Genomic DNA, 13,779 nt, shown 5'->3' with positions numbered 1-13,779 from the left:
CTATTAGAAGAACATTAAAAAATTTAAAGTGCTGCTAAACAAAACTTAAAATTAAATGAATACACTCTAATATTTTAATCAAAATGTAAAATTAACTAAGTACACCCTATTTAACTACCAAAAATACCCATGGTACACCTTAATACACTCTATCACACAAAACCCCAACACCAATCCTAAAATCAACTTATATTAATGCACAATCGTTTGCATTCCATCTCTATTATAAGACTTTGTTATCTATCTTTCATTTTAGGATTTGAAATAAGAATCTTCAGAATATTATTTCCATTAAAATCTCGGTAAAATGAAATTGCCAAGCTAAGATGAGCTCATTATCTGATGATTCTGACTCATACAGAATATCTGAACTAAAAAGATTAGATAACTCACAACCGCATTTCATATGCATGCCACCTTTGGTTTTTGGAAAAGTTTGTCTCCCCGAAATCGCCAATACTTCAGATTTTTGATTTTTGATTTTTTTTTTGGGTGTGGTCTTGGTGAAGCTCCCACATATATCTAAAATGCTGGGAGTGTAATATTGTACTTTGATTTCACTAGCAATTCTTTCTGATATCCTTCGAAACAAAAAAATATTTCACCGTGGGCACTAAACAATACGAAAATTTCTCTACGTTTAATTAGGGTTGAATATGATAGTAGGGTGTACTTATTAAAATTATATATATTTTTTTTCACAATTCAATATATCATTTTTGGTCATTTTATATTAGGGTAAATTAGTAATTCAATAAATACTTTGGTAGTAGGGTGTACTCAGTTAATTTTAGAGTTCGTTTAGCAACACTCAAAATTTATTGAAAATTAAGTGTTTCTCTAGAAAGCCTTTTTGTGGGCCAAAATCATTTATAAGTATTTCTGTCAAACGCTATTAAAGATGTTTTTGGTCGTCATGAAATACTTTTAGCCATTATAAAAGCACTCTCAAACATACCTTACTCCATAGAATTGGATAGAAATTTAAATGTGTTATTGAATTGAACTATAGGGATCCAATTGAGGGAATTTAAATCACACGACAAACTATCAGCTATGTTGCACGGACACTCCAACATGCTGGAGTGTCGGAGTGTCGGACACGCCGACACGGCTCCGACACGCCTTGGACACAGTCAACGGTTGGGACACAGTCAAGACACGGCTCCAACACGGTCAAGACACGGCAGGGACCAGTTTGAAAATTTTAAAATAAAATCTGGGGTCTAAATGTGATTTTTGAAACTTTGGTGGACTAATTTGAAATATTTTTTAAAAAAAAGAGCTAAAAGTGGGAAAAAAAACTTTTTAAAACCCAAATCTTACATTTTCTGCTGCCAAACTTCATTTCCTTCGTCATCGCTCTTCTCCTCCCCTTCTCTTGGTTTTGCACGAGGTAAGTCTCTTTGCAATTGTTTTTTCTCTATTTTCAAATGCATTTATTTATGTTCTCTATTTTCTTTTCTTATCTCCCTTCACAGCAGTAGAAGAGTTGGACTTGGTGGTGAGGTGACAATTCTTTCTTTTGTTTTTTTAAAGAGAAACACAACAAATAATAAAAAGAAATCGTGGCCAAACTCGGGTTAGGCTGTACCACTTTTTAATTTTGTTTCTCTGTTTTGATGTGTTTTTTGTGTGGGTATCTTTGTATGATTGTATATGTATTTGTTTTTTTATTTTTAATAAAAGTCTTGTTACTTAGTTGTTGAGTACATTTGAATATTTGTTTATTAATTGGGTATTAGACATAATGAATGTGAACCATGCTGAATTTTTGTATAGGGAAAGATGAATGTGAATCACTTGATGAACCGGAATTAGAGGGCGTGTTGTTTTTTAATAACAACAACAATGAAGATATAAATGCTTGAAGAAGATTGAGAGTTAGATTATTTATGTTTTATAGAATTATGTGACATTGAAGTATTGAGAATAAATTATTATTTTAATTTCTGTGTCCTAGCCGTACCCGTGTCCTAATTTTTTGAGATTTTAATTGCTATGTCGTCGTGTCGCCGTGTCGCCGTGTCGCGTTCCCGTGTTCCCGTACCCGTGTCCGTGCAACATAGACTATTAGGTAGGCCTCATCATTTGGCCCGCGGGCTCATGGGCTTACGGGGGCCCGCTCGGCCCATTGAAAAAAAGCCCGGCCCGGCCTGTTATGGGCTTTGAGAGGGCCTGGCCCGCTTGGGCTTGGGCTGGGTTTGGGCTTAGGTGTTTGAAGCCCGGCCCGATTAAGCCCACGAAAATCCGGCCCGGCCCGCCCACAAAAGGCCGGCCCGTTAGGCCCGCATACATATATAATTATGTATAAATAAGGGTTTAGAATTAGGATTACATCACTTGAATGACAAATCCCCCTCTTTAATTTTTTTTTTGTGTGTTACTTGTTATAAAAATTGTGTTTGTTTCCATTGAATTCTACTCATTCCTAGTTTATAATTGGATGATTAGCACATTAATTTGTGTCATTTATTAATACAACAATTATATATATATATATATATATATATATAAAATAAGACAAACAACATATCATAATCATATCACCAAAAATAACCATACCACCAAATATAATCATATTTTTCTTTAACACATCACCAAATGATGAGCACAAAATTAATACAAGTTTTATCCTTAAATTTATAGTTGTTAGTATTTTCTTTTGTTTTATGTAAATCTATTAGAGTATTTATATTGGTTTTTTCCAATCTATTAAAGTATTTTCTTTTGTTTTATGTAAATCTATCAAGGAAATATGCTCAAGACAACGTGAAAATGTGATTACATACAAAAACATGAAAATGCCCCTACACCATTAAAACCTCGGTAAAATGAAATTGCCAAGCTATGATGAGCCCATTATTTGATGATTCTGACCCATACATAATATCTGAACTAAAAAGATTAGATAACTTAAAGCCGCATTTCATATGCATGCCACCTTTGGTTTTTGGAAAAGTTTGTCTCCCCGAAATCGCCAATACTTTAGATTATTTTTGTTTTGTGGTCTTGGTGAAGCTCCCGCATATATCTAAAATGTTGGGAGTGTAATATTGTACTTTGATTTTACTAGCAATTCTTTCTGATCTCCTCCCGAAAAAAAAAAAAAAAAAGAAAAGATTTTGCTGTGGGCACTAAATAATATGAAAACTTCTCTACGTTTAATTAGAGTTGAATATGATAGTAGGGTGTAATTATTAAAATTATAATTTTTTTTTACAATTCAATATATCCTTGTTGGTCATTTTATATTAGGGTAAATTAGTAATTCAATAAATACTTTGCTAGTATGGTGTACTCGGTTAATTTTAGAGTTCGTTTAGCAACACTCAAAATTTATTGAAAATCTAAGTGCTTATGTTAAAGAAACATATGCTAAGTGTTTCTCTAGAAAGCCTATTTGTGGGCCAAAATCATTTATAAGTATTTCTGTCAAACGCTATTAAAGATGTTTTTGGTTGTCGTGAAGCACTTTTAGCCATTCTAGAAGTACTTTCAAACAGACCCTTAGAGCATCCGCAATGGGCTCCTTAAACCACCTCCTTAGACAAATTTTAGGGAGGAATTGTAAAAATGCAACTCCAACCATGCTCCCTATCCATCTCCTAAAATAGGGAGTCCTCTAGGAGCTCCTAAATATGAGGAGAGAGAAAATACTCCTAGTGGCTCCCTATAATTTAATGTTGTCTTATTTAATGAGTATTTCAAACCTTTATTTAATGTTAACTATTTTTTATTTTATTTTTTAATAGAGATAAACCAATCAAAAAAGAGTTATAACATTTATGACTCTCCAAATTAGGGAGTATGGTTGGAGTTGAAATTTTTTAGAGAGCTCCTAAAATAGCTTTCTTATATTTTTAGCTAAATTTTAGCTAAGAAATAGAGAGCATCCGCAATGGGCTCCCTAAAACCACCTCTTTAGACAAATTTTAGGGAGGAATTGTAAAAATGCAACTCCAACCATGCTCCCTATCCACCTCCTAAAATAGGGAGTTCTCTAGGAGCTCCTAAATCTGAGGAGAAAGAAAGTACTCCTAGTGGCTCCCTATAATTTAATGCTGCCTTATTTAATAAGTATTTCAAACCTTTATTTAATTCTAACTATTTTTTATTTTATTTTTTAATAGAGATGGACCAATCAAAAAAGAGTTATAGCATTTATGACTCTCCAAATTAGGGAGTATGGTTGGAGTTGAAATTTTTTAGAGAGCTCCTAAAATAGCTTTCTTATATTTTTAGCTAAATTTTAGCTAAGAAATAGAGAGCATCATTGCGGATGCTCTTACTCCATAGAATTGGATGGAAATTTAAATGTGTTATTGAATTGAACTATAGGGATCCAATTGAGAGAATTTAAATCACACAGCAAACTTTCAGGACCAAAAATTACTTTTTGACGAGTTTAAAAGAGGATAAAGTTGATAAAATTACAAGCATATCCTTATGTTGTCCTCCTCACTGTCTGTCTACTCTTTACCTCTCCACCACGAACAAAGCAGAGACATAAGCATGGAGCTTCCATCTATGGAGCTGTACTATCCACGTCATCATCCTCGTCTTCTTCATCAGGAGCCAATACCCAAAACCCATGATCGTGTACGGATAGTCCCGGGTACTGTGACCCTGCAAAGATGTTGTACTCAGCGAATTCGAAGACTGGGTTTCTTGAAAACTCGGTCGTTTCTGCTGGAACAGACAGGAGGGAAGATGGTGGTTGAGCTGGTGGGGGCATTCAACGAGCTCACAGAGAGGATGGGGATGCTTTCCAGCAGTGGGTCCCAGTTACTCTTCAAGGCTCTCAAGCTCTCCATTCCTCTGCTCCACGCTTTGCCTCTAACCCCAGATGGTCGTTCCTCGCTCTCCAGGGCCTTGTCTATTTCTCTCCTTCTCGCAGACCTTCAGGTATGGACTTTTTTTTTCACTATCTGGACCTTCAGTTATGTAATTTTGATGAAACCATTAATGGGTTTTCAGTGAATTTGATTGATGTAGATGGATGCTGAAGTTATCTCGGCTGGGATACTCAGACCAGTTCTGGAGGCTGGTGCAGTTTCAATTCTTGATGTTAGAAACCAGATTGGTACTGGCACTGCCCATTTATTGCACGAAAGCTTGCGGGTCATGAAGGTCCCTTCTAAAGTTGATGTCTTGGATGATGGCAGTGCTGCTGCGCTGAGAAAGTTCTGCTTGACGTACTACGATATGAGGGCTGTGATTTTAGACTTGGTTCTCAGGCTTGACATGATGAGACATCTTGGTTACCTCCCAAGGTATCAGCAACAATCGATTTCTCTAGAGGTTATGAAGATTCACGCACCTTTAGCTCATGCTGTTGGGACCAACTGGCTGTCACTGGAGCTGGAGGATCTCTCGTTTCAGTACTTGTTTCCCCATTCCTACCTTTATGTTGATACATGGTTGAAAAGTCATGAGAGTGGAAGTAAGCCTCTGGTTGATGTATACAAGGAACAGCTCTTGCAGTCGTTGAGAGTTGATCCTTTGTTGGCAGGCATGGTTGTTGATGTTTCAGTTGATGGTCGGTATAAGAGTCGGTTTAGCACCATGAAGAAGCTGTTGAAAGATGGTAGGAAGCCAGAGCAAGTGCATGATGTGTTAGGATTGAGAGTCATATTGGAGCCTAGGAGTGGCGAAGATATGGCAGAAGTAGGGGAAAGCGCTTGTTACAGGACGCGTGAAGTTGTTCAATCTTTGTGGAAGGAAATGCCTCGTAGGACAAAAGATTACATTGCCAGGCCTAAGGCAAATGGGTACAGGAGTTTACATATGGCTGTTGATGTTAGTGACTGTGGCAAGAGTAGACCATTGATGGAAATACAAATAAGGACTAAGGAGATGGACATGTTGGCAGATGCTGGAACGGCATCCCACTCATTGTACAAGAGTGGTCTTACAGACCCAGAAGAGGTTGTTTGATATATGCCCTTTATGAATGCTAATTTTGAATGGTTGTCCTGCGCATTAAGCTTGTAAATGTACTTGAAATGGTATATCTTTGCCTGTTATGTGACTTACAATCACTCGTTGATGATGATCAGGCAAAGCGACTCAAGGCCATAATGATGGCTGCAGCTGAATTTGCGGCGTTGCGTCTTCAAGATATTCCGTCCACGAATCATGAAGGTATTGAGACGGAGCAGAGTCAGAGCGATCGAGTATTCCGCCTTCTTGACAAGAATGGAGATGGTAGGATCAATATTGAGGAACTTATGGAGGTGATGGAAGAGCTTGGTGCCCCAGGGGAAGATGCACGTGAGATGATGCAGCTCCTTGATGCAAATAGTGATGGTTCACTTAGCTCAGATGAATTTGATTTGTTTCAGAGACAGGTAAAGATTGCTGTATTTCACATTCGAAGTAGTTAGCCACGAAAACTTGTATTAAAAGGACTATCAGATTGATGCGCCACTTCTTTGAAATTTTTTGGTGGACCATTATTTTGTACTTTATTTCATGTTTATGGAACGCCTTATCTACATTAATTATCTGAACTACAATTAGCTTCTTGCCTTTCACATTACTTGTTAAAGACATTGATTCCTGTAGGCAGTTGTATTTTAATGATTTTTTTTCTTCCTGTATATGCAGGTTGAATTTATGCGCAATTTCGAGGACGAAGATGAGCCGTACAAGACCGTATTGAATGAGAAACTTCAAATTGCCGACAGTAGCAGCTTGATCCAGGTGTCTGGTGAAGATCTTAGCAGCAGGCTTGGAAACTAGATCTGCTTGCATCTGGTTGAAGAGATATCTGTAGTTACTCTCATTCACCATGTAAATAGAAATATTTGAACTGTATATATACCAAATTTCTCTTGTAATGGTGTAAGATATTATTGTTCAGGGGTCCAATGTTGTAGAACCTGTTGGTTCCTAAAGAAAGAATAGCCAGATGCCTACAAAGTATAGTATCCTAGGTGTGATGTATATGTAATTAGCTATCCAACATGGCATTCTCTCCCGTGATTTTAATAAAGAATGTATAGCATCCTTACAAGCTATTGTCTTTGTGTTTCAGTAGAGAAATTGATTAGATGGTCCGTTAGTGAGTGATGGAGTCAAATGTGGTGGTTGTGAAACTAGTCGAAAGTGGTGGAAATAGCAGCAATCTTCATGTTTACGTTTTCGGAAATTTTGAATTTCTGTTGATGCTTTTCTCCAGGCCCTACTATTATTAGCAGAGCCACCCGAAAATGAGTGAAAACTCTGGTCAAGCTGCTCAAGAGGTCTCCTCCGTGGAGATGGAGTTTGACGACCTATGTAGCGAGCAAGATGTGCAAGAAGCAATCAAAAAACTAGCTGATCGGCTGAACAAGTTCCAGGTAAATATATACTAGATCATGTCTTTTGAAAATTTGTTCTTTGAAGAGATTAGACACAAAAATTATATAAAAAGTATTCTCTTTGCTTTCTTTTTCTTTTTGGATCACCTTGTCTACATTTATTATTTGAACTAATGTTAGCTTTTTCCCATGCACAGTACTTGTCAAAGACATCGATTTTCTGACAGGTAATTTTGTCTGAATGATCTTATTTGTCATCCTATCTCTGGCAGGTTGAATTTATGCGCAATTTTAAGCACAGAGATGAGCAGTACAAGACCGTGTTGACCGAGAAACTTCAACGTGCAGACAACAGAAGCTTGATACATGGTGGAGATCTTGACAGCAGCCTTGCAAATTAGATTTGCTTGCATCTGGTTGAAGGGTTATTCGTAGTTACTCTCATTCACCATGTAAATAGATCAATTCCACTGTATATGCTAAAATACTTATGTAGGCTATCATTGTCAAGAGGTCCTACTGTTTTAGAACCTGTTGTTGATCCAAAAAAAATAGCCAGACGTCTATAATGCGTATGAGGTGTGATGAATCTATTCAAACCCCATAGACAATAGTTGTTGAGTCAGAAAATAATAATGATTGCTTAGAAAATTTGTGTTAGCTTTCAAGTTTTTTCCTTACAAGTACGAAATTACTCAGACTATTTATCTAGTGGTTTTTGTCTTTCTAATGTTGGAAGATGTCTCAAGTTCGAATCTCCCGTTCCCCGTAGATGAAAAAATAAAGTATGAAATGATTCAGGGGACGATAAACACAATTGGTACCGGTGACTTCTTCACAAGGATATCTTCTTGCAATCAAAAATATATTTCACATTTACTCGAGTCTTACATATTAACACTGACATACATCCAAAACTGAAAATTTACACAAATCGTAATATAGGATTCTATACTATCTACATCTCTCCAAGGCTTTAAATACCATGTTGTTTGACTTTGCAAAGAACATGGTTTTCACACTTGGCTAGTCAACAACCCTTGGCTTGCGGGAACACCTAAATCATTTGATAGCTTTTCACACAACTGCACATAGCAAAAGAAATTGATTTTAATTCCTGAAATAAGAGAGAGAAGGGGGACTTGCAGATAGGACTGTAAACAAGCTGTGCACTATTCAGAAGAATATCTACCTGTCTATATGCAGAAGAATCACCATATGACTTTCTTATTTCAACAACAAATAAAGATGGGCTTATCTCAAACACCTGATGCAATTATGGAGACAACTATCAGTTAAAATTCAAGTAATAAAATTGTCACAGAGGAAGGATTAAACATTGAAAGAAAAAGTTTATGTGGTCAGAAATTAATTAAATTGCATGCCAGGCACAAATATTTTGTCAGGAAGAAAACCCTCCAAGAGTTTGAAATGAAATACCTCTGCTGCAACTGATAAACTACCCATACTTCTCTCCCCTTTGTGCTCTTGCATCACTTTTAACTGAAATGTTGGACATAAACAAAACCATATTTCAGTCGATATTGCATTGACGAAGGAAACATAAATTATACCAGTTATCATTGAAACTTTAATATTTCTGGACATGAGTAGAAAATGAGGATATAAAGCTACTAACCCTTCCATTTTTCTTCTGGACACAATATCCCATCTCTAGTACAATTTCTTCAATCTTTTCAAGCAAATCTTTTTCAGAGTGGTTGGATGTAAATCTGATCTTCCTCTCAGACACATCCTAAATTAACCCACAATCAGAAAGAGCTTTCAACTTCAGTAATAGATAATGAAATACTCAATGCCAAACAAAGAAGACAAAAATTGTTTTACAAAACTACTGTAAGTAAGCTTTTGCCCTCACCTCTTTCTCAAAGAAGCCAGAGAGGTCTAGACATGAGGACATTCCAATCAACTGAAAGGCATTTATATGGGTGTGCGAGTGCCGGGCGTCTGGACTCCTCTCCCCCTCAGATGGCTATACCAAAAGGTAAAAGAAATGGTTCTCAGTTATAGCATAAAAGAAACTGAAAGATGTACAAAAAAAAAGGTAGGCAATGGACATGAATTGCATATTCATACCACTTCATTTATTGAGAAAGCTTCATCATCAACGTTTATATCTTCTTCTTCATCATCAGGATTCGCAGGAGAGTAATCCTGCTTGAACCATTCATCTGACTTGATGCCTGTCATTGTTATTCTGGTAACAGGGTTGGGATCAAGAATCTTTTTTATCAAGTTCTTTGCACCAGGTGATAGCCATGTGGGTATCTGAACTTCCCCCTTCAAGATCTGAAATCCCTCTAAAAATGTTAGCATCAAAGTGATGCAAATGCAAATAATAATAAAAATTCTTCATTCCTAAAGCCATACAACAAACACAAGAAAATCAAAGAGAGTTATTGTCAACACCTTTTGATAGAGAACTGCAAGATTTCTATCATCGAAAGGGAGAAATCCGGTAAGAACGACGTATAAGATGACACCACATGACCATATATCAGAGGTGGCACCATCGTACCCTTTATTAGCAAGAATCTCAGGAGCAACATAGTTGGGGCTTCCACAGGTTGTATGAAGCAACCCATCTTCCTGATATATCAGACAGAATTAAAGGGTTAAGTTACTAGACACCAAACTTATCACTTAAAAAAGTTTGGTTTGGAAGAGTAATGTACCCTAAAATGCTGGGGCAAAGCACTGAGGCCAAAGTCTGATATCTTTATGTTCCCCTTGGCATCAACAAGAACATTTTCCAGCTGCAACCAAAAACATACAGAACTTGTCATGCAAGAACGAGTGAGCAAATTGAAAACCATCTGCAGCTTTTTGCTGAGTCCTTAGTTTCACTAAGTTTTTCTTAAAAAGAAAGGAAGTACCTTCAGATCCCGATGGAAAACACCTTTGTTGTGGCAGTAGCTCACACCATCAATCAACTGTTGGAAGAGCTTCCTGCCTTCGGCTTCTGTAAGTTTTCCCTTGTGTGCCTGAAACACAGAGTAACTTATTAGTATCATCAACTATTCAACTTCCTGCCTTCTGATACAAAAAGCTGTGCATTAGAGTAAGGGCTCCTTACAATTTTGTCAAACAACTCTCCTCCAGTAACATATTCTAGGACCATGTAAATCTTGGTTTTGCTTGCCACAACCTGCAAGATAAGCATAATCAGCATGATTAATACAAAGCATTGTTGGCCATGGCGTTGAAAGTCCTAATACCAATGATGAGAACAAAGAGAGAGAAAAATCTAGTTTACAGTTTACAGCATTATAAATAGATCAAAGATCGAACCGATAACAGCGGTAATTATGCTAATGGTTGGGATGTGATTTTTATCAATGACACCCATAATATTATTTACAAGGTATTGTTTTGTTGAATACCAAACAAATTTGATTACATTTGTTGACCAAGGGGACATATTGAATTGAGTTCAAATGCTTTTACTTAATCAAATCAAAATGTGTTCCATCCACCTTTGTAGAAAGGCAAACCAAGCCCGGTTCTCTGCATCAACAAAACCCATATTCTAAAACTCCACATATATAATTCATAGTCATCACCACCATCCTTATCCAAAATTATCATTTTCCATTCTTCTTTCTTATTAAAACTAATTTCCTTTTAAATTTATTATAGTGTTTCTGTCTATATGACTAATTCATCCTATGATTCTATTTAGGGTTTAAAGAAACCCTTACGCAACTTGAAGCAATCATTTTCATTTTAGGGGACAATTGACAAGACATGGCCCTCCCTTGGTGACCATAATTAAGACCATATTGATGATCTTAGTCTTATCCAGGTTACATGGGTGGGCCCATTCTGAAAATATGGTTGTTGAAGTGAGGTCAGGTCACCCAGTCCATGCAAACTGTAGCAGAGATGGGTATATCTACCATTACTGTATACACGTGGCTAGGCTGGACTGGTTGATGGATCCCCTTAAATACACAAGAAAATATCTCAATAACCAACAAAAAGTTTTTTTCTTTTCTTTTCTTTTTTACAGGACCAACTTTTTTTTTTTTTTTTTCAGTGAGGGTAAAAGTATATTAGGGTGATTGATCAAATCAACCCGGGTGGAGACCTCTTGAATAAAGCAATCCGTGCAAACCGCGACACGAACAAATAAAACAGAGTTAAGATATTTCCCATTGCAATATAAACGTACAGATCGTGTTTGAATAGTGTGATTTAGATTAAACATATCATAAATATCGTGTTTGAATGTGCGGTTCAGATTAAACAGATCACGTAGAATGGAACGGTAAACGAAAATCTAGAAACTGTTTTTGTTATATGCTTACCTTTATTTGAGGAAACGATAAGCAAAATGGGGTACTAATGTGTCATGTGACGCGTTATTGAAATGATTAGCCAAGTAAAAATTAGAAACGTTACCACAGTAAATAACAACTATGCTTGCTAGCGCAACAAACAAAAAAAACACAGCTAAATGGGGTTGTCATTATCACAAAAAATTACAAATTAGTGGGAAGAGATTATGGTAATTATAGTGATAATTAGGGGTCATGATTCTTGGATTAGACAGTAATGGACAAACAAAAACACTGTTAATAACAGAGCTCTAGAAAGAAGCAGGAGAAGCAATGCATACCTCGTGTAATCTGACAACGTTGGGATGTTTCAGGAGCTTCAAAGTGCCAATCTCCCTCTTTATCTGCAAATTTTTTCTTCTAAAATTGTGTTATTGTGTTCTTGAAAACAAAGCAAAACGTCCAAAACTCAGAAAATATAATTTTTTTAAAAAAAAAAAAAATCATGAATGTCAATTTCAGTTTCGATTGAACACTGCCCAGAAAACCCATTAATGAAAGATTAAAACTTTGAGGAAAGAATTAAACAATAATGAATTGTTGAAAGAGAAAAACAGAACCCATCAATGAAAGATTGAAACTTTGAGCAAAAAGACCATTTCTTTTAGAAAAAAAAAATTAAGGGAAAAGAAACTGACCTGGTCTGTGATCTTGAGATCAATGATTCTGGTTTTCTCGAGGATCTTAACAGCAAAGGGTTGTCCAGAGTCGACGTTCTTGGCAAATTTGACTTTGCCGAAATTGCCCTCACCAAGAGTCCTTCCAAGCTCGTATTTTCCCAGTCGCATTCCCTTGTTACTGCAATTACTCGCGTTCTTCCTCTTGTCCACCTCCTCCTCTGCACCTTTTCTTACGGACACCATGTAATGACACGTTTGCTCTGGTTTCCGTGAAGGAAGAAGAAGACCACTTGCTGCAGCTTCTTAATTTTCTGTCTTTATATATGTAAATGATGGGTTCTTGGATTGAAACGTTTGAATTGAGAAATGATCAACAATTCGAAACGTAACCCAAATTCTATAAAAACTATAACAAAAACAAAAAGTCCAAGTCCAACTGGGTGAAACAGAGACGTACTTGGGAATTTGGAATCAAATAAATGAGCTCCCTTTTATTTCTTGGCCACGCCTTCTCTCTCTCTCTCTCTCTCTCTATATATATATATATATATATATGCAGAGATAATGAGTTAAAAACCCACCTTGTGTTACTCCACTAATGCATATATTACTAACACATGTGCATATATGTATAGGAGAAGACAGAAGGGGGTTGGGGTGGGTTGAACTGTAATTAGGGTTGATCCTGGTTAAAAGTTAAAACAAGTTGTTTACATCCCCTAAAAACAAAGCTTGACTGTGACATGGCAATTTCGCGGTTTTTTCGATAATCCGCTTTTATCTTTTAAAAAAGTAAACCCCCATTTTATCCACGATTCAGATTTTGTAACACATGTTATGCTTCGGTTTGAGTCTAAATTTATCTCGTGACTCAGACTTTGTTGTGTTGTTATGATTTAATTAAGATCAAATTAATCCTGGTATATATATACATAATACATCATAGCCAAACCATTAATCCTACTATATATTACTCAAATCTTAGGTTATAATATTTGAATAAAATAAAACCATCCTAGGTGTTTGGATTACCACGGATGTATGCGTGTATGGATAACGGGGACATGACGGCCATAATTCTATTACCTTTTCAGCCCCCTTTTGCTATTAGCCACATTTTTTTGGCTTCTCAATGACCATCGGGGTCCATTTTCACATGTCATCTTTCTCACCCACAAAAGCCTCCCACGCATTCTGAAGCCACCACGGGCCTCTAAGCTTTAATTTTATACCACAATTTCGACTATATATTACAACTAAGCATTTTTATTAAAGTAAATATGTGTTTTTTTTTTTGGTCGAAAGTAAATATGTGTTAGGTGTGTAGTTCCGTCAAGCCGATCATGTGAGCATGGACCCTCTACTCTTTTGTTTTTATCTAACACGTTATTTGTGATGTTTTTATTTTTTATTTATGAATATATGAACTTTAAAAATAAAAAAGAAAGTACCAGAGAAATGGATGTTGATCCAATACCAAAGCTTTATATT

General features: G+C 36.3%; 2 protein-coding genes and 1 long non-coding RNA gene across 3 annotated transcripts; 2 read left to right on the top strand and 1 right to left on the bottom strand.

The window, feature by feature from the left end:
- Positions 1-4,451: 4,451 nt before the first annotated feature.
- CRSH (Ca2+-activated RelA/spot-like protein) lies at positions 4,452-7,025 on the top strand. Its single transcript, XM_021966212.2, has 4 exons — positions 4,452-4,908; positions 4,999-5,931; positions 6,063-6,353; positions 6,613-7,025. The coding sequence occupies exons 1-4, from the start codon at positions 4,516-4,518 to the stop codon at positions 6,745-6,747; spliced, it is 1,752 nt and encodes a 583-aa protein (XP_021821904.2). The 5' UTR covers positions 4,452-4,515; the 3' UTR covers positions 6,748-7,025.
- Positions 7,026-7,174: 149 nt separating this feature from the next.
- On the top strand, positions 7,175-8,018 carry LOC148297234 (uncharacterized). The gene is made up of 2 exons (XR_015835965.1): positions 7,175-7,346; positions 7,580-8,018. It is a non-coding gene; the product is annotated as an uncharacterized LOC148297234 (long non-coding RNA).
- Positions 8,019-8,155: 137 nt separating this feature from the next.
- On the bottom strand, positions 8,156-12,835 carry CIPK1 (CBL-interacting protein kinase 1). Its single transcript, XM_088253399.1, has 12 exons — positions 12,307-12,835; positions 11,950-12,012; positions 10,405-10,476; positions 10,205-10,312; positions 10,004-10,084; positions 9,738-9,917; positions 9,405-9,617; positions 9,187-9,300; positions 8,947-9,063; positions 8,748-8,810; positions 8,500-8,574; positions 8,156-8,392 (listed from the first exon to the last, which is right to left on the bottom strand). The coding sequence occupies exons 1-12, from the start codon at positions 12,529-12,531 to the stop codon at positions 8,324-8,326; spliced, it is 1,380 nt and encodes a 459-aa protein (XP_088109525.1). The 5' UTR covers positions 12,532-12,835; the 3' UTR covers positions 8,156-8,323.
- Positions 12,836-13,779: the final 944 nt, after the last annotated feature.

The sequence above is a fragment of the Prunus avium genome, chromosome 1, assembly GCF_965620075.1.
Source record: "Prunus avium chromosome 1, drPruAviu1.hap1.1, whole genome shotgun sequence".
Classification (NCBI taxonomy): domain Eukaryota; kingdom Viridiplantae; phylum Streptophyta; class Magnoliopsida; order Rosales; family Rosaceae; genus Prunus; species Prunus avium.
This window is presented reverse-complemented; position numbering and strand designations above follow the sequence as displayed.